The 18,329-nt window shown below is 55.4% G+C and overlaps 4 protein-coding genes and 2 non-coding genes across 6 annotated transcripts; 4 read left to right on the forward strand and 2 right to left on the reverse strand.

Annotated features, from left to right (window-relative positions):
• Positions 1 to 814: 814 nt before the first annotated feature.
• EV422DRAFT_339410 (uncharacterized protein) lies at positions 815 to 2,587 on the reverse strand. The gene has a single exon (XM_053066446.1). It carries the CDS (start codon positions 2,411 to 2,413, stop codon positions 953 to 955), a length of 1,461 nt encoding a protein of 486 aa, XP_052920848.1. The 5' UTR covers positions 2,414 to 2,587; the 3' UTR covers positions 815 to 952.
• A 1,045-nt stretch (positions 2,588 to 3,632) lies between these two features.
• On the forward strand, positions 3,633 to 4,629 carry EV422DRAFT_547928 (uncharacterized protein). Its single transcript, XM_053071628.1, has 2 exons — positions 3,633 to 4,055; positions 4,227 to 4,629. Exons 1-2 carry the CDS (start codon positions 3,677 to 3,679, stop codon positions 4,469 to 4,471), a joined length of 624 nt encoding a protein of 207 aa, XP_052920849.1. The 5' UTR covers positions 3,633 to 3,676; the 3' UTR covers positions 4,472 to 4,629.
• A 2,194-nt stretch (positions 4,630 to 6,823) lies between these two features.
• On the reverse strand, positions 6,824 to 8,492 carry EV422DRAFT_551822 (kinase-like domain-containing protein; the record flags this gene model as incomplete). Its single annotated transcript, XM_053071855.1, has 3 exons — positions 6,824 to 7,504; positions 7,580 to 7,762; positions 8,475 to 8,492. The coding sequence occupies 3 exons, from the start codon at positions 8,490 to 8,492 to the stop codon at positions 6,824 to 6,826; spliced, it is 882 nt and encodes a 293-aa protein (XP_052920850.1).
• A 4,424-nt stretch (positions 8,493 to 12,916) lies between these two features.
• EV422DRAFT_t162 lies at positions 12,917 to 12,990 on the forward strand. The gene has a single exon. It is a non-coding gene; the product is annotated as a tRNA-Thr (tRNA).
• A 415-nt stretch (positions 12,991 to 13,405) lies between these two features.
• Positions 13,406 to 15,701, forward strand: EV422DRAFT_547944 (Alpha/Beta hydrolase protein). Its single transcript, XM_053071629.1, has 2 exons — positions 13,406 to 13,868; positions 14,226 to 15,701. Exons 1-2 carry the CDS (start codon positions 13,740 to 13,742, stop codon positions 15,525 to 15,527), a joined length of 1,431 nt encoding a protein of 476 aa, XP_052920851.1. The 5' UTR covers positions 13,406 to 13,739; the 3' UTR covers positions 15,528 to 15,701.
• A 1,013-nt stretch (positions 15,702 to 16,714) lies between these two features.
• Positions 16,715 to 16,787, forward strand: EV422DRAFT_t163. Its single transcript has one exon. It is a non-coding gene; the product is annotated as a tRNA-Met (tRNA).
• The last annotated feature ends 1,542 nt before the right edge of the window (positions 16,788 to 18,329 follow it).

Genomic DNA, 18,329 nt, shown 5'->3' on the forward strand with positions numbered 1-18,329 from the left:
AACCCCCATCCGGAAAACCGTATAGGCAAAATCGCCCGACAATGTGGAACGCACAGCTCACCAAAAAGCCTTCCTTCGCCTAATCCCTTCCTTTCCTTCATCGCGTCCACATCCTCGCTGCTGCGCCTTGGTCCTCCCATCCCGCTCACACTTTGTCCTCACATGGAATCCAACATAATGGCACACCTTTCCTCACCGAACGTCCTTAAAAGTTTAGGTAGGAAAGAGCGACGCGTCGACAGGGATTTTGAACTCGCTGCTGACACAAGCAGAAACGCCAAAGCTAAAAACTCTTGACGCGTGGGTAACGCGTCGAACGAGCGAAACCCCACTTCCTCTTTTTTTTTGGGCAGCGACGCTTCCGTAAACTTTGAAAAGCTAGTCTCCCGCGCCAGGTTGTAGCTACCCCCTTTGTGTTGCTGACGATGACGAGCCCGCTTCGCAATAACATTCCGCTCTTCAGGAGTAGCCAGTTTGGCTTGTCCCTGGTGTATGCTGGCCGCTGTGCTCTGCGAGTCCGCCAGCTGCTTCCGATGAAATTCACGGTCGAACGTCACTGGTTCATAGATCCGGCTGTAGCTGAGGTGGGAGAGCGCGATGCTCGAAGGTGGTCGTGGAGTTCGGCGGAACGCGATACTACAGAGAGCAACCGTATGAAAAAGATCGTAGACGAGCATGTTCAGGATGCAGCAGTAGGTTGATGCACGATCGTGTCTATGTACAGTATATTACTCTATCAATGTCCCTCAACTACTCATTGATGAAAAGTTCAACAATGGAGCTGTAAGTCTCTTACGCCGTTCATCATAAGTGATGCTATTCTACGAGGAAGCGCTAACTTCCTTCCATTTCTAGGCTAACTCCAATCCTGTATCGTCCGATGCCCCTGAAGAATGTCCAAAACGAGGCAACCTAGACGTCTTGGTCTCGAGGCGACGCTACCGGCGATCTCTCAGGCTTGCACAAACGGAGGCGATTCTTGATGACACCGGTATCGATCTCGAACAACACCACTTGCAACTTTCTTCTTCTCCGCCCGGCCTCCAAGTCGTGAGAAGAGGTCACACTTCCGGGTAGTGGTGTCATAAAGGAAAGCCATGCAAGTGCTCTTTCCCACACACTGCGCGATGCAGGAAGGGATATCCTTCACATCCGCAATTTCGGAATCGACTGTTCCGCTCCAAGCGACCCCATCGCGAGCGTTCCTCTTGCCCTCCATCACAATTCGGTACTTGCTAATCTCAGCTTTCTGAGATGCGGAAGCGGCAGGGTCGGCGGTGGCGTTGTACCAGTATCGCCCCTCCACCACTGTCTCGAGCCGGAACAGTTGGAACTCCATGAGATCGGCGTAGGTGGTTCGTCCCCATCCCCCCCATGATGATGACTGAACGTTCTGCCCCGCGCCCGTGCTCCTCGCGGCGATTGACAAGTTTTTCTTCCTGATAGGGTCAGTGGCGAGTTCAGCGTCGAAAGCGTCTTGAACGTCATGTTCGCGCATGCGGTGGGCTGTCACTGGCCGATGGCATGGATCCGCCGACCACCAAAATTCAGGGGGATCGACACCCTTGACGTTGAACCGCGGAGAACCAGATCTCCAGTCATGCATGTAGAAGCCGAAAGGATGTTCGGCGTTGGGAGGTGCAGCGCCGATGTACGCCAGGCAGGCACCTATGGCTTGATCACCCGTGAGACAAGTTGACGTTCGTTGAGCGCACTCTTGCTGGGCAGCCAGAAACTTTGGGAAAGTTCCCCGAGACACCAAGATGCCTCCACCTCCTTGGATCATACGATGCGGCGGGGTCGGATGAGCAGCCCCCACCATTTTGCAGCTCCCCCCGTAATGAGCCCAGCCGAGTTGGTACGGTATGGAAGCGTTGATCGGCGAAAGAAATTCAAGGAGATTCTCAGCAAACACATACGTGTCGTCGTCGATAATGAAGTACCAGTCTTTTTCTGGATACAGAGACCACGCCAGGCCGAACCCGCCCACGTATTTCGGAGAATCCCTTGCCCACCCGTTGAGAGCCGAGTTCGGGTGTTTGAAGGCGTGAATTGTCTCTGTTCCCAACCTCCCGGGTACGTCGGACACATAGACCACGTTCTTGAACCGTGGTAAGAAGGTAGTCACCTGTTGTAGCAGGCGCTGTGACATTGTCTCTATGCCAGTCTTGGCGATAATGACGATGTGGTCTAATCGTGGATCCGAGTCGAGGCGAAACTGTAATGGCGGCGGACATGACAGTGGCTCCGCTGCAGGCGGCGGCGAGGAGAGGAGCGTATTGGAGTCGGAGTGGCGCGAGAGAACAAAAGGCTTGCGGGGATAGAAAGACGAGAACGACAGAGAGTAGTAGACAAGGGTGCAAGCGACCAGGACGAAGAAGCCGAACCCAAGGGCTTTCTGCGAAGCGAGCATCTTTGAACGCCGCGGCGGCTAGCCTGGTGGAACCTGGAATGCGGAGTCGAGGAGGTGGGACCGGCGATTCCGGTGCGAGGTCCAGAAGTCCCCTCCTCTCGACTGGAGGTTCTGTGTATACCTTTATGCCCACGGACGCCGGAGTTGTAGGCGGTTTCGACGGTTTAGAAGCTGTGGCGGCACACCTTACATAGCACTGCGTCCTTACTACTACCTGATACAGAGTGAGTGATACTCGACGGAAATACGACTGATGAGCAGCCGCATGCAACGCATACAACATTGGGGAAGATTTTCTCGATTTGCAGAGACCGCCGGCGACCGCCTGCGGCCTGCCAGGTCAGCTTCATGGACACTGACTTCGCTCTACTCTCCATCATATCATGGCAACGAATTGGTACACCGACACGCACTGGTACTCTATGTAGTTTACGGAAGTTACATACGTTATCGGAATCGTACTGTGGTTGCGTACACCGTGATTTCAGCCTTCAGCTCCATGTAAAAACGCATTATACTGTAAGCCGGGCCGGCGGCACCGTTACACATATTCCTCCTCAAGTAGACGTATGTACTGTACGCCTTGGAGTGCTGGCAGCCCAGTTTGAGACGGCACGGGGCCCGTCGGCCCAGATATAATAGCAGTCAATGGACCTTCCTCATGGCCTTCGACGGGCAGCACTCCGGTGTCGTCGGCACTCTGCGATCGTCCACGGCCGAGAAGGCCCAGCCTACCCGAAGGAAAACGGATGGGAAACACGGCCGCCGCTAATCCTTCGGGATCGACTTTTTTTGTCCTTCCTGGTTTCAACCGCAATTTCACCGGCGCGGGGATCGAGGCCAATCCTGATAGCTTTCCCACGCCAGAAACCTCCAGAGGTTGCACGTTTGGCTCGCAATTTGCAAACAACCACACCTACTGTATGACCAATGGAACCACCGAACAGGAGTTATACAATACTGCCGCTACGACATGCAATGTAAGACCAGGAGGCTGCTTACCTCTGATTCTGTCGCTTGAGATACTAAGTCCTGCTTGTTCAAGACAACGACGCACTGCGGCGGATTCGCGTGCGATAACTCGCACATGGCATGCTACATCTTTACGAGTGCGTTTCGTCCTGGTTGGATTTTTATACCGCTGTCGATTTACGCGTCCTCAGTGACTCCTCACACGCGCTTTTCACAAACTCAGCTCCCATCCGTCTGATCCGCAATGGCCTTCAGGTGACGTTCCTTGCCGGTAAATGGTCCCAGGTCCCAATGTTGTCACGATCCACGCTTCCGCCTGCTCACATATCCTTCCTTTGCCCAGATGACGTCCCATTCATAGATTCGGGCGGCGTTGCGTACCCCGCTCTGGTGACGGCAGCCACATCGTCAACGTCCACGGTTGCATCAACTACATCGACCGCATCCATAGCTACTTCCGCCCCCGTGGCGCCGCAAACCGCTCCGATCGCGAGCCCCACACCACAGGCTAATGGCTCTTCGGTCAATAGTACCTCTCTCGCGCAGAGTCCTGCTGGTTCTGATGGGAAAATGTCACCTGTGATTGGCATTGGAATCGGCTTATTCCTTGGCATCTCGTTGATGCTCGGTGGTTATTTCCTTTATCGCAGACGACAAAGGCGCCTGAAAGGTTAGTTCGCTAGATCAAAGCAATATGGGGATGGGGCTGGGGAAGCTTGGTGGCCAGCCACTCCCTCTCCACGTTCGCCTTCCATGTATGCTTTGGATAAGCGCCGGTAACTGGCATTCTGTTAGCTGGGGGCTGGTTTTTGACATTTCCTTTTTTATTTCTGCCGCATAGGCCAATCGCCGGTGCCTGGCAGTTCAAACTTCACGGTGCACTCGGTGAGTCCCGGCTTTGCCAGGCGGGACACGCAACTATACCAATCTCGGTCTCGCGCCGACGAACCTCCTCCACTCTACGACGAGCCTTATGTGCCCCCGGAGGCATACATGTCGTCGGTTCCTGTTGCCTGTTCGCCTACACCGCCGAACCGTGGTGACTCGATGGTTACCCATGTTCCGTTGGCCGACACGAAGAGGTAGTCACTTCGGGTGCCCATAGGCTCCGGCGTCGCGGAATTGGGTTGATATGGCGTAGAGACCCAGGCATGTTTTTGCCGTGGTTAGAAATAGCGTTCATAGACTATGCATCGGCGATTGTTACATCGACCTATCCCTTCCTTGCATACCGTAGATGAGTGATACTGACTTACGTGGGTACAATCAATTCTGAAGGAACTTTTCCTTGCAGTTAGATCGATTCCCACCCACTTTACCCTCCTGTTCTCGACCCTCTGGCATCCGAGCTCGAGCTTTAGCCATCCGTATCCTCCGCCAAAAGAGGTCGCACATGACATGGAGGTCGATCCCTTTCGTCGCTGTCGGGGTTTATGGTGAACAGATGCCGCTCCGTCAAGAGCAGAACGCGTCAAACCAAAAAACGCGTGACAAAGAAAACCACACGTAAGCAGCTCCCGCCCGGCTGTGACTCTCCTGTGGCTTTCCAGTCCCTTCCCCCGCATCCCTTCTGACTTCTCAGCGAATAACGGCCGTGTCCCCCCACGATACCCCCACCCACATTGCTCCCCTTATAAAAGGGAGTCGGTCTTCCCGAGAGGCTTCAGCGGGATTGTGCTCACTGACAAACTTCACATTGTTGAAAACTTGACACCCACGTCCGAGAGACACAAGTCTTCCGATCTAATTGACAGCTATACAACGTATCTGGTATTCGACGGGCTCCCGCGTTCCGTCTCGTACGTTTGCACTATTCAACTTGTGCGGCAGGATAAAATAGGTGTGTATCCGTTCTGACTGGGTGTCGGCTGTGGGTGGGTCTGATATACGCGTTCGGTGGATTGGCGCTGCGGGATAGGAGATTGTGAGAGGTGGTGGCCCCGTCGGCGTGCAGCGGCGGTGTTCACCTCGAGTCGCTGGAATAATGGACATAGCAACGTTGAAGTTCAGGGTGCTGTGGAGGGCGGCTTGCCAGCCCCCGTCGGTTGTTGTGGGTGGCTTGACAGTGAAGTGATATATCAACTTTTTCACCCCGACTGGCAGGTTCGCCATTTTCGACCACCACCCCACCTCTCATCTCCCACACCCGCCGGCCGCACCCAAAAACCATGCCCAGCCTCCCCAGCCTCACCAAGCCCAGCCCAACCGACATGCACCCCGACAAAAACACCGACCTGTACCCGCAGACCTTCCGCGACGCCGTCAACCGCCCGGAAGTGCACATGCATCCGGGATCGGATACCGTGGCCGGACCGACGGGGTGAGTCTCTTTGGCCGGCGGAACCATTGCTCGTGTGTGCGTTCGATGGTGAAGCAGGCCGCCAGTTTGCATTGATGATAGATAGGTTCCGGCTCGGATCGAGATTGGGGGAATCGGGAGGTGGATGTGGTCATGCTCACCACCGGTTTCTTGATTCACCCCACGGCTCCTGTAATCGAGCAGGAACAGCAGCACACAGAATCCCCCGTCGTCGGCGTGGTCGTCGCTTACGCACGCCAAATCGCCGTCCGCGGCTGATGTGGACTGGTAAGTTCTGATTGTGTGAATTCAAGCAAGGTTGGGTGGGAGACGGCCGCCCGAGGCCACAACGAACACGGGCGATGGTGGGAGGATTACCATTACACAACCCCCCGACGTGGGAATTGTTCGGCGCCATCACCGCACCCACCGCGACCTATCCTCCCTCGTTGTTGTTGGGGTACTCGGCGTCCCTGCTCACGTCCCGTTCCTCGAACCCCGTAGCTACCCAAGCCTCCACCGCCTCTCCACCAACGCCAATCCGTGTCCAACCTCACCTTCACCCGCTTCGTCCACTGCGAATCTCCGACAGTAGAACAAGAACACAAGTGTCATGTCGGATCGGCGCGGTTGGGGGATTTGGTTGGAGGGCATGTAGGAATAGGGGAGGGTAGGCAAGGGTTAGGGGTAGCGCATGTAGCATTCTTGATTTTTTTCCGGAAAGGTGGTGATGTGATATTTCTTGTTCAAGATGGAAATGCGGGCGATTGAACCAATAGCCCCGAAGACGGAGGATGATGTTGTTTTCGCCCGATTGCCTGTTCGTTGCTCAGGCAGAGCCGTCGGCGAGCTGGTGCTTATGGAGCAAAGGGTCCTATCTCTCGATGGGATCCGACACCGAGAGCCAGAAACCACAAGTTCACGACCCAACTGCAACAGCTAGAATCAGCTCAACCGTTCACAAACGGACATTCACATTAGACCACTGAACTACTACAGATAAGACGAGCGGGGAGAGACTACGATGCGGGGCGGGAGAGGGTACTACGGGTTGGGGTAACATTGACATAGGCAGGGAATCGACCAAAAGTCCAGAATGGGTGCAGGACGATCAGAGGCGAGGGTACAGATGACCCTCTCTACTTCTTGATCTTACACTTTCCATGCCGATGCTTCTCCCGACACTCCCCTCCCGTCAAAATCTTCTTCACCCACGCATCCTCAAGACACTCATCAATCGTATACCTCCGTTCCGGATCCGGTTCCAACATCTTCTTCAACACCCTCCGCGGCCCCTCAGGCAACCGGTCAAAGAACTTGGTCTTGCACCCGGAGGTCACGTACTCGGTGTAGTTGGAATCGGAGGCGACGGCCGATTGCCACGGGAAGCGCTGGAACATCATGGCGAGGTAAATTATGGCGCAGGCCCAGACGTCGACTTTGCGGCCGTCGTAGGATTTTTGAGTGAATTCCTCGGGGGCCATGTAAGGACCAGATCCACAGCGCCCGGATGATTTCCTGCATTGGGTCTCGAAGGGGGATTTGACGACATCGGCTGAGCCGAAATCGATGATCTTGAGGTGATTCTTGTCGTCAAAGAGGCAGTTTTCGGGTTTGAGGTCGCGATGGCAGACACCTGTGGAGTGCAGGTAGGCGACGCCGTGGATGAGTTGGGCGAAGACGCAGTCGGATTCTTCTTGCGAGAGGGATTGGGAGGAGATGGCTTCGAAGAGGTCGCCGCCTTCGCAGAGTTCCATGATTTCGTAGCAGTGGCCTTTTTCGAAGATGATGTCGTGCGTTTCGACGACGTTGGGGTGGTGCTGGGAGTGTAGACGAGATGACATTGAGCGCCTTTATTCGCGCTGCATGCCTTTTCTATATGTGCGTCAACTCACCAGCAGAGTCCCAATGCAGTACTCATTCGTCAACTTCTTCACATACTCCCTTTGCGTCTCGGAATCCTTCTTGCGTCTAAACTCCTTGACGCAAAACACCTTATGATCCGACTGACGACGGACGAGGTAGCAGACTCCGTTGGCGCCCTTCCCGAGAAGCTGGCAGGGCTTTCCGTACTTTTCCTTCAACGTGCACGGGGTGGTTCCGGCGATAGTGGACGCGCGCACGGGGACGGCGGGTCGGCCGGCGGTGGGCTCGTGAGGTAGACCTTTCTGGAGGGAGTTGAGGTCCAGGGCGCTGGCGTTGCGCGTGGGCGGGGGTGTGGAGCTGTTGGCTCGGCTGTGATTGCCGCTGGTGCTCGGGTTCTTAGAAAGCAGGAGCTTCTTGAGAGGTCCAAGGATCTCGGGGAAGTGGTTGTGCTTCTTGAGACGAGGGCTGTGGTGGAAATAACCGCTGTTAGCTTCTTCAACGTTCCATCAACCATCGACCATCGACCATCACCAAACAATACCCCTGGGTGAGGGGAATCTTGCGCCTTTGTGGTGCTCGCTTCCCTCGCAAAACATATGAAGATTGCGCCTTTAGCGCAATGGGCCTCGCTTCGCTCGGCATTACAGTGGACTCGCTCCGTTCCGCTCGCCGCTCGGTAACATACCTGCTACGACCACCATCAGAACTCGACGTACTCCCCGAGCTTGAACCCCTCTCCATCTCCACGGGTCGATGCTTATCCTGCTTCAAAACACTCGGATTCGGATCAGCCAAGTGCGAGCTATTAACGATAGGGCATTGGGACGGATTGGCCCCAATGATACCGGCGGGAACAAGAAGCTCGGCGGCTGGGGCGGCGGTGGCGGCTCTTGTGGTGCCGGGGGCGGGGACGGGAACGGAAACAAGTGCGGATGCTGCCATTGTTCTGTGGTTCGTGTTCGTCTGAAGGTTTGTAGTTTGGAAAAAGTACGGCGAGAATAAATTCGAATACAGAGGTTGCGAGGATAAAAAAGGTGTACGGTTCGGTAGTGTACGGCGGTGAGGGGTTGCTCCTCAGAAGCTTTTTAGGCGCAGAGGACGATATGCATCGCGAACTGTTTCGGTGTATGTTGGTTCTTATCTAGGGTGGTGGTGTACCAAACAAAACAAATGATACAGCGACTGACGGTAGGTAGTCGTTTGTTGGGTTCGACCGGTTCACGGATGATTAGGCGTGTTACCGGAGGTAATTTAGTGTATGAGGTTCAAGAGATGTACTTTGTTGCAGCAGACGAGCACGGCGGTTATTAAAGGTGAGGAGGGCGAACGCTGACTTCTGGGGGGTGGGGCTGGCCGGCGGCGACGTAGAGCGGCAGGAAGACGGGGTGGGCGGCCGAAGGACGGGCGGCGGCGGGGATTCTCACGAGAGTTAAGGAAGAAGACGACGCAGCGGCGTCTGTGGCGGCGGACAGGGAGGAAAAGGATACTAAGCGCGGTTGTCGGGACAGGCAAGCGTCAATCATAAAAGGCAATGCTCTGAGGGTGGGAAAGTGCTTCGCGGGGTGAAAACCGGGAGATGGGAAAAGAAATCGAGAGAGGTCGTGGGGAAATAAAAGGATGGATACTGATGCTGAGCGTGTGTGGGAGTTGTTTCTGGCAGCGTAAAGACCTGAGATATTCGTGGGAAAAGACGGTTCTGGTAATGGTTACGAATGCTACGTTTTCTTCTGCGTTATGGGTTGGTTCAGAGGGGGGGTGGAGTGGGGGTTCTGGGCCTGTCGCTCATCATATATATGGGGGGGATTCTTTCATGGGGGCGGGCGGCTCTTCTTCCTTAACTGCTGTGCTTGTGCTTACTTACGGCTAAGCGTGTTTCTTAATGCTCAACAACGCCCTAATGCACAGCTGCTTATTGGCAGTAGTGCCAAGCGGGGGGTCCTCCTTGAGTCCTCTTTTTTTCTCTTCAACAAGCCCCCCCCGCGCGTTCTTTAACCCCCCAACCACCAATCAACCAATTAACTCAGCATCATACTTCAGCTTCTGTTCTCAGGCACCTTGTTAATGCGGGCAGTACGTCAGAGACCGCTCACTCACACATTCGCCGAAAATGGTTAAGAATCATCCCCGCATTTGATTTGATTTTTGATTAGATTCTCCATGCCCATTCTAATCATTCCGGGACTCTCCGGAACGAACGCTAAACTCATCATCCACCTGATTCACCCATCATTCCCAACAAGGAGGGATCCAGAGTCATCACAGACCGAGCCGCTCCGCCGCCCGAAACCCCTCCCCATGATGATGTCCAGGCGATCATCACACACTTTCTCCCAAGAGTCCCGTCCCAGCCCCTGGCTCCGTGGGACCGCAGACGCGCACCTGGGAACATTCTCGACCCCACCCAAAGGTGCGCAAAATAAAATTCTGTGCGAAAGAAAACCTGCAAGTAAACTCTCCTGCACATCCTCCTCTCGCTCTTCAGGGATCGCTCTTCTTTTTTTTGCCTATTATTGGGCGAATCCTCCTTTCCTGTTATGAGACTTGCGGGAGCGTATAAGGTCGCTGGAGTACGCTGGAAGGCGGCATCCTGACCTGTGCACCCCACGCTTGAACCCTCACTCCAAGCCCGTACTCCAGAAGCCCAGATCCACAGGCGTTCCCGGAAAAAAATGGGGGGCCCCGCAACCCGGTGCCAAAAAGTGCCTTGGCATTTCCCATTCCTGCGCCACCCGTGGTTGGGGTTCAAACGCAAAAACAACTTTCGAGAAAATTGACAGTATCATGTAAGCGATTTGACAGTGTCCGAGGATTCTCGTTTTTTCGTTGGATCACTCGTCCCCAGCATCTCGGTGAATTGCAGTTGCTGATTGATGGATGTGTACGGCGCCGGGTACTAAACAGATCGTATATATGGGTAAGATCGACGTTGCTCGCCGCTTTTCGCACACGAAAGCATAAGTTTTGTGAAAGTGGCGATGCGTAAACGCCGAAAGCAAACGCATGGATAACGCGTACCGTTGACAAGCCGACGACAACGTCCGACCGCCCACAAACCCTCCCATGCAACCTTTGCGGAGAAGGACAGGACGGAGAGAACAGGGAAGCGAGTGATGATGCCCCAAATCAGAGGCCGTTCCCGCAATCGCTTTCCTTCTCCAAGTCTTTTGCGAGGCCTTCCAACTCCATAAAATGCGAACGCACCAGCTAAATGCGAATCTGAACGGGAACATGTCAACCAAACTGAGGGTGAACGTCCCGCGAAACTATGCTGTTGTGCTCCTCTCTGTTTGAGCAGAATCCGTGTTAGGGCGCAAATGTTGGTCGCAAACTCCGCCATTTCGTGTGTACTTCTGATGGATAATTGATGCAGAAAGGAGGGAACGGTGAAGGGGCGGATGTCATGTCACGACCACGTCAGGAATTGACGGTGAGTCGTCTAGTAGTTGGTCTCACTGGCCCCGGCCCTCCTAACCCCCCGAAAGAACCATGTTCGAGGCCCTCGATCTCGCATCGGCCAATGGTCCACGTCGGAGTGTTGGAGTGGTCGAAAGCAAGCCAGCGGCGTGACATGGCGGTATCGTGCGCATAACCCTCCAGTGCTCCAGGCCCTGCGTGACGGGTGAGACAGCTACGTACGGGTCGGCAAAGTCCACGGGGATTCCCCGTCGAGAAACGGCTCCGAGCATACAAAAATGCACCGGTGGACGGCGAGACTGGTCCGTATTGAACCTCACCAACTTCTCGTCCGAGATTACGTCAGAAACCGAAAACGCGTCCATAACGCGTCGAGAAAACAGTCCAGAAAAACGTCCGAAACGTCCGATTGGCCCGGCGTCCGCGGACTACGGGTGGCCATTTATTCGTCAAGAAGATCGAACCTTCTCGGGCCCGAACCGGGCCGGCTTCAGTGCTCCCATGCAATACAGAATCCTTCGCCGGACAGTACATTCGGGAGGGAATTTTGTCACAGGAAGGCGGGATAGGGGCGGAACCACGCAGCGAGCGACGGGTGCTGTCCCCGCCCCTCGCCCTCCGATGAATACGCGTAAAAGGCGTTTGCTACACGTCCCCCACATGCTTCCAAGACGAATGTACTCTTTACGCAGCAAGGAAGGTCCCTTTGTCGACAGTGCCACAGTGGGTACCGCTGGGAAATGCCGATGAAGGGTCGCCTTCAACGCGCTCGCAGCTCGATCACGACCCAGCGGTTCGATGGATGCAACCATGTCAATTGTCGATGCCAACACTTGTCGATCCAACGATCCCAAACGGGAATAGGAGAGTAAGATCCACCTCATCCACAACTTGATCCGAGAAGCAGCCCTCAAAGCCGTTCTCGCGCGACGGCTGTCAGTACCGTGAACTGCGATAATCAGCACATGTCCATTGAGCAGAGCGGCGCGGACATTCGCAGTATCTGGCAGCTGCGCCGTGCGCTCGATGACAGATGGATCTGAGGAGGAATGCACCGGGACTCAGGAAGGAAATTGTCAACCAGGCACTTGTATATCTATCTCCGTTAGGTAAAGCAGAACGCGTCCGTGACGCGTCGGGAAAAGACCGTGAGCAAAACGAGGTCCGAAACATCCGACCTGGACCGCACGACGTCGGATGGCGTTGTTTCGCATTCCCCGTTACGCGCCGGTGACGGAAGAGAGTGGTTGCGAAGAAAGAGCAGGAATAGAGGGTGCAAGGGAGATGCAAGTTTGGGCCGGAGCTGGGTGAAGTTTCCACCCACCTCAGATCCTGGGTTTCCCGCATCACATGGCAGTGCATGCACACCCGCAAAGGCCGTAGAACCATGCGCTCGACGGAGGGTGTCGTCCACCAGATGCCTTACAAACAAAAGCAACCGCCGCACCCACACCACGCGGGATTCCAAGTCGACGATGTATGTACCTCCCCACCATCTTGGCGATGGTGTGTGACACTAGAATCCATAGAACGAAATCCAGCGATACCCCACAGGCACGCAATCGCTCAGAGCATTCACAGGAAGTGGATGGAGGCCATATCACGATGCGGGATCACTGTTCCCTTGGTTCTGGAACGACCATTCGCGCACGTTTCCGAATTCCATATTCGCGCCTACTCAACCCTCCGGGGCGCGGAACCCTCCGTATTCTTTGGCCAGCACATCCGCAAATGCGAGCAGCAGCAACGCGGACTCTCTCACCTCGAATGGGAAGTTGAGCGCGTGCGACGACACTTTCGAAACTTGAGCAGCCCTGATCGCCGAAGCTCGTAACCGAGATACACTCACCTTGCCGCCCATAGATCGTTGAGTGCACCCGGACACAAGCAGAAAGCCAATTGTTCGAGTTGATATGGTCAAACTGCAAAACAATGAGTCGTACTTTCATGCAGCCCTCATGGCTCAGTTGGATAGAGCGTCTGCCTAGTAAGCAGAAGGTCCCGAGTTCGAATCTCGGTGAGGGCAACATCCACGCCGCTTTAGCACTAAAGCTGCATGTTTCTAGTCTCTGGACTTTTGCCCCCAGTACCGGTGGTAAGCGCAACTGTTGACGGGTGTGGGGTATAAATGTTTTTGCGCAGTGGATCCGTGGATCCTCCTCAATCAAAAACTGTCGCGGCGCCACGGGGTACAATCAATCATATCAATCAAATCAAATTTTGGGCAGGCGGGTGGCTCCTCAGAAGAAGGGAAGGTGGGCCCACTCGCGCTGCCCCAATGACCACCCAGGACCCTCCCTGTCTCCCTCAGCGCGCGTGTTTCGCACCTTTGCCCATGGCCTGACCCCAACCCCCAAAAACACATTTGCGTTTGTTTCTCGCCATACCTCAATTGTCAAAGCCGGAGGTCATACGAACGCCAAAAACATCATCAGCGGCGATTCAGCGCGTCCGAGAAACATTCGCATTTTTGCACGCTTGGTGGGTGGGTGGTGGGAAATTACATATACAGTATTACTTCCAACGGCCGTCGCCACCCGCGAGACTTGCTAGGCCCCCCACAAGCACCCGATAGCGGGCGTAGGCGGCGGACGACTCTCTCTCTCTCCCTCTCTTGCGGAAGCCGCCCTGCATCCGACAAGCTCCCCGGCCTTCTCCCCGACGCAGGACCACCATTGCGAAAAACTCCGCTCGCCAGTTCACAAGTCGACTCCGACCCTCCAACACCTCCCTCCCACCGCATACCCATACCGCCCCCCCGATATACCCCTCAACATGCCACGAACAATCCTCGACGAGAAACCCCTCGATGAGCGCCGCATAGAGGATAAGAATGTTTCGCTCTTGTTGGATCAGCGGGCCAGGCCGGAGAGGGGGCCGCTGGCGACTTGGACTAGGAGTTATGTATGTATATTGTGGGATGGAGGAGCGGGAGGGAGAGGGAGCACAATGCTCGAGTGTGCCGTAGGCACAGGAATGCTTGAGGCGCGAGCCACGCGAGCCGCAAGCGAACCGAGCGTGGGTGCCTGTCCGCAACGAGCGAAGCGAGTCCCTTGCGCCAAAGACGCTATACCCCTAACCACGGCTCTTAGCGAGCCTCAGCGAGCGTATGATCTTTTGCTAGCGAAGCGAGCATAGTCACGCAGCCCAAACTCCTTGTCGCGAGCGGAGCGAGCAGGGTATCGTTCTCCATCCCTGGCTTTGCCGACATCCATCGGCGACGTCACCCATACTCATCTCAACCTCTCCCTTCATACATAGGCCATGACGCTAACCCTCCTCCGGTCAACGCTCGAACAAAACAAATCGTCGCTCTGGCGCGCCCGGCTGATCACCGACAAAGCCGCCGTCCCCATCCCCCTAAAAATATCTCTCCAAAAAATCTACATCCCCCGCCGCAAAGACGTCCTCCCCGAAGGCATGTCCGCCAAAGACGCCACAGGCGTCCTCAAAGCCGAATGGGTCGACTACCACCCCCACACCGATCAGCACCTCCCCGCCGAGCGCGTCATCCTCTACGTCCATGGCGGCGCCTACTTCATCTGCTCCCGCAAAACCCACCGCGGAATCACATACAGAGTCGCCAAATACGCCCACGCCCGCGTCCTCGCAATCGACTACCGCCTCTCCCCCGAATCCACCTTCCCCACCCCCCTCAACGACGTCCTCTCCGCCTACCTCTTCCTCATCGACCCTCCCCCGCACACCGGCGCACCAAGATACCACCCCTCCCAAGTAACGTTCATGGGCGACTCGGCCGGCGCAGCTCTAGCCGTCTCCACCGTCCTCTGGCTCCGCGACCATAAACCATCCATCCCCATGCCAGGCGCCCTCGCGTTGATCTCACCATGGCTGGACCTCACCCATTCCATGCCCTCCTGGCGCCTCAACAACGGGTACGATTACCTCCCCGACGGCCTTACCGACCGCAAATACGTCACGCCGACCCGCTCCCATGTCTACGTCACGGATAATTCACAGCTGTCCCACCCCTTGGTCTCACCCATGTTTGCAAGAGAACACCCCCACCGCCCTCTCCCACCCACCCTCATCCACGCCGGCGACGCCGAGAAACTGCGGGACGAGATCATCAACTTCACCGAACGCTCTTTCCCTTCCTCACCCATCCAGCTAGAACTCTACGAAGACCAGCCCCACGTCTTCCACATGCTCGCGCCCCTCGACCCGATGGGCAAATGCGCGTTGAAGCGCATGGGCAGCTGGACGAAGGACATCATGTCCCGATACACCGCTCACGACACGGAAGTAACGATCCCACACACCGTCACGCGCGTCCTCAACCGCCCCACCAACCCCGTCATCCCCATCACCGACCCGTTAGCGATCATCGACGAGGCGCGGGAGATTCTGAGGGAGCGCGGGAAATGGGTGGATGATGTGAAAGGGGGCCACCCGCGCGCGTCGTCGGCGTCGGATGAGGCGAGGCGGGTGATGGAGAGGGACCCGGCGATGGCGGTGGATAAGGAGATTGTGGAGAAGTTGGGCGAGTTGGCGGTGCTTGGACCGGCGTTGAAGAGGGCTGCGCTGGCGGGGGGGAAGTAGGTTTCGTTGTTGTAACATTTTGTTTTTGGTTTTTGGGGACGAGTAAAGGGGATGTTGGGTTGCTTTAATGGTAGATAGGTGGGGTTGGACGTATAGTAATTTGTAGATAGATAGTGGTAATACATGTGTTTGGATATTGGCGTATAGAGAAAAGTATCATATCCTTTGTTGTCCCCGCCGGCCTGTCCCCGCTCGGAACTTTTGGACAGTTCGACAGCTCGGCTTGTGTCAGGCAGCCGCTGGACGCGTCAGTTTCGCGTTTGACAATTCCCGTCGGTTGCAATTCCACGCCGCTTCTCGAACAGAGTCCTGAGAATGAACGGCAAGCCACTGGATCAGAACACAAAGTGCGGGTGGAAATGCGAGAGGGGATGGGAAGGGCGAGGATGTCCACTGGAGTTGCAGATGTGGGGCGTGACGAGTTGGAAAAGGAACGACCACTCGAACGATGCCATTTTGCCAACTTTTCCAGATGTGACTCCGTCAGAAGCGGCCTTGCACGCTCCCAGTGCCGTTCGCCTGCAAAATGAAGCCGTCCGCGCAGACCCTGCTCTTTCGGTGCCGGGACCATCGATGTATTTGGGGCCTCTCGCCGAACTGAACAGAAAGGCGGGTGAGCGAGCACGCACGTGCATCAAACAAAGGTGTCGACAAGCGAGGGCTGCGAGGGACAGCACAGACTGCACATTACCATCCCGTTTCTGTGCAGAGGGCCATATCGCATCCTACCGCCGAGAATGGAAGAACTGACAACGACGACGGGTGAGAAATATGACCTACTTATACGATGTACTGGCGTTCCGTGGGTACACAGGACATCCCACTCGTCCATCACCGTTTCCTTGTCCCGGTTGGCCCGACTTTCCGTCCGCCGCGATGGCCGCGATGCTCAATCTTGGACGTGGGATGGTCTCAGATTTCTGCCCATATTTCGCTCTTTTACTGAAGACCCATTTACGGGTTGTCGTAAGCAGGCGCAGACATCGAAGCGGGGGGAGAGCGTGTCGATAGTTTGGTGGGTTGGCGGATATAGTGACGCCGGTGCTTTTCCGCACCATAGAAGCGTATTGCTGATCCTGGTTGGGGAGGTGGTTCATACCCTCCTTTCGCAGTCTGCCTACACTTTTGATATGCGGAATGATTTACTATGGATTGAGAATTTTGCGTAAATTACAACAAACATCGAAGCGGAATTGGCTCAGTCGGTAGAGCGTGAGTCTCATAATCTCAAGGTCGTGAGTTCGATCCTCACATTCCGCACTTTCTTTTTCGAATTTTTTTGCAGCATTTTCTCTTCGCCCAATGTCCCACCGCTTTCTTTCTCTTCATGGCTGCTACGGTCGACGCGATCGCTTCAACAATGGTCATACACCGAGTTTCGCCGTCTAGCTTGTCTGTGATACTGTAAGAACGCGCGAATAAGCTGTTCCAAGGTTGGTGCGTGTGGACTTTGCATGATTTCTTCAGTTTTATGCCCCCCTTCGAGGTTGGTGCCAGATGTATTGCTTGCTAGCCAATATGCTGCATCGTGGCCCAAGACAGCCAGCCACGCGAGCCCCTATCGTCACCCCGGGATCAAACTCTTCACAAGAATGTTTGCGCTGACTGGCTCAAACGTGTTTCACAGGACCATGCCCACCCAATACGCTTCCCCAATTGACCTTCGTGCTCCAGATCCCCGGTAGTGCTGTTGGCGCCTTCGTCGGGATAATAGGTGTGAAACAGGCAAATTCTGTAGCCCCCGGCCCGTCATGACAGCCTCCGTACCGTGGCGACCGGCCGCAGCTCGGATCGCTGTTGTTGTGATTTTCTCGAAAGCGCTGGAATCTGATCTTACGCCAGTATCTGGAATCTGATCTTACGCCAGTATTCTTGTCTCCCCGTGACGCCCCCTTTGCGTCCATACCTCGAAAGCAAAAGCGGCGCGCGTATGTTGCTGCGAAAAATTCGTGTGAAATGTGCTTGACGATAGGTTTCGCCCCAGGTAAGTTAGTAACCTCCAACTATTTCATCATCGAGACTACCTTGTGGCCCTTTCCTGGATAGCGATGCAGTTATGAGATGGCGGTTAACCCTTTCCGGAGATGCGTTCCTCCTCAGTCTTCCTGATGGAGAAATGAATTGTATGATCCTAAGTCTTCTTAATGGAGCCAGTTCTCGATGTGGCGGAGGAGATGTTAACGAAGGTCCCTGGTTCGGCTGATACGCTTCCAGGCTCGACGCTGATGCTCGCTGACACGCCCTTTGTCGTTCAATCACCCGCGTCTGATCCCGTAGGTTCCCCATCATGAGAGCGAAGACTTGTGTGGAATCATCCCAAGGGTTCCGCCAGGATGCAGGCACGTCGCCCCTATGTCTCACAATTGTTGGAGGCAGGCACCTTGCGGAATACCTCAGCTTTACTGGTACCGCGTCGCAAGACAACGGAATGGTGTTTACATGGCGTGTGGGGCATCGCGTCCAGTCTTGAGGATGCTCCCTGATGCGGATTGGGCGGCCGTTCATCATACAGCCAGGATTACTTCGGCATATCCGTTTTATTGCATCCCGTAGAACTAGCGTGCGTACGTCCGTCTTCACCCATCATCCACATCTCTCATCGTCTGAGAGGCTGACGCTTCACGACAGGGCTCTTCGCCTACATGAAGCAGAGCCCGTCCGCTCCAGCGAGGCAGGTCTACGTGCTGCACATTTGCACGGGAGGTCTGAGAATGGAAAGCGCGACGAAGGGTCGCACGGATCAGGGGAGGGTTGTAGTGATGATGAGAACTCCCCAGAGGAAATCCAGCGTATCGACGCCTG

This window comes from Fimicolochytrium jonesii (genome assembly GCF_025526975.1).
Source record: "Fimicolochytrium jonesii strain JEL569 chromosome Unknown EV422scaffold_44, whole genome shotgun sequence".
Classification (NCBI taxonomy): domain Eukaryota; kingdom Fungi; phylum Chytridiomycota; class Chytridiomycetes; order Spizellomycetales; family Powellomycetaceae; genus Fimicolochytrium; species Fimicolochytrium jonesii.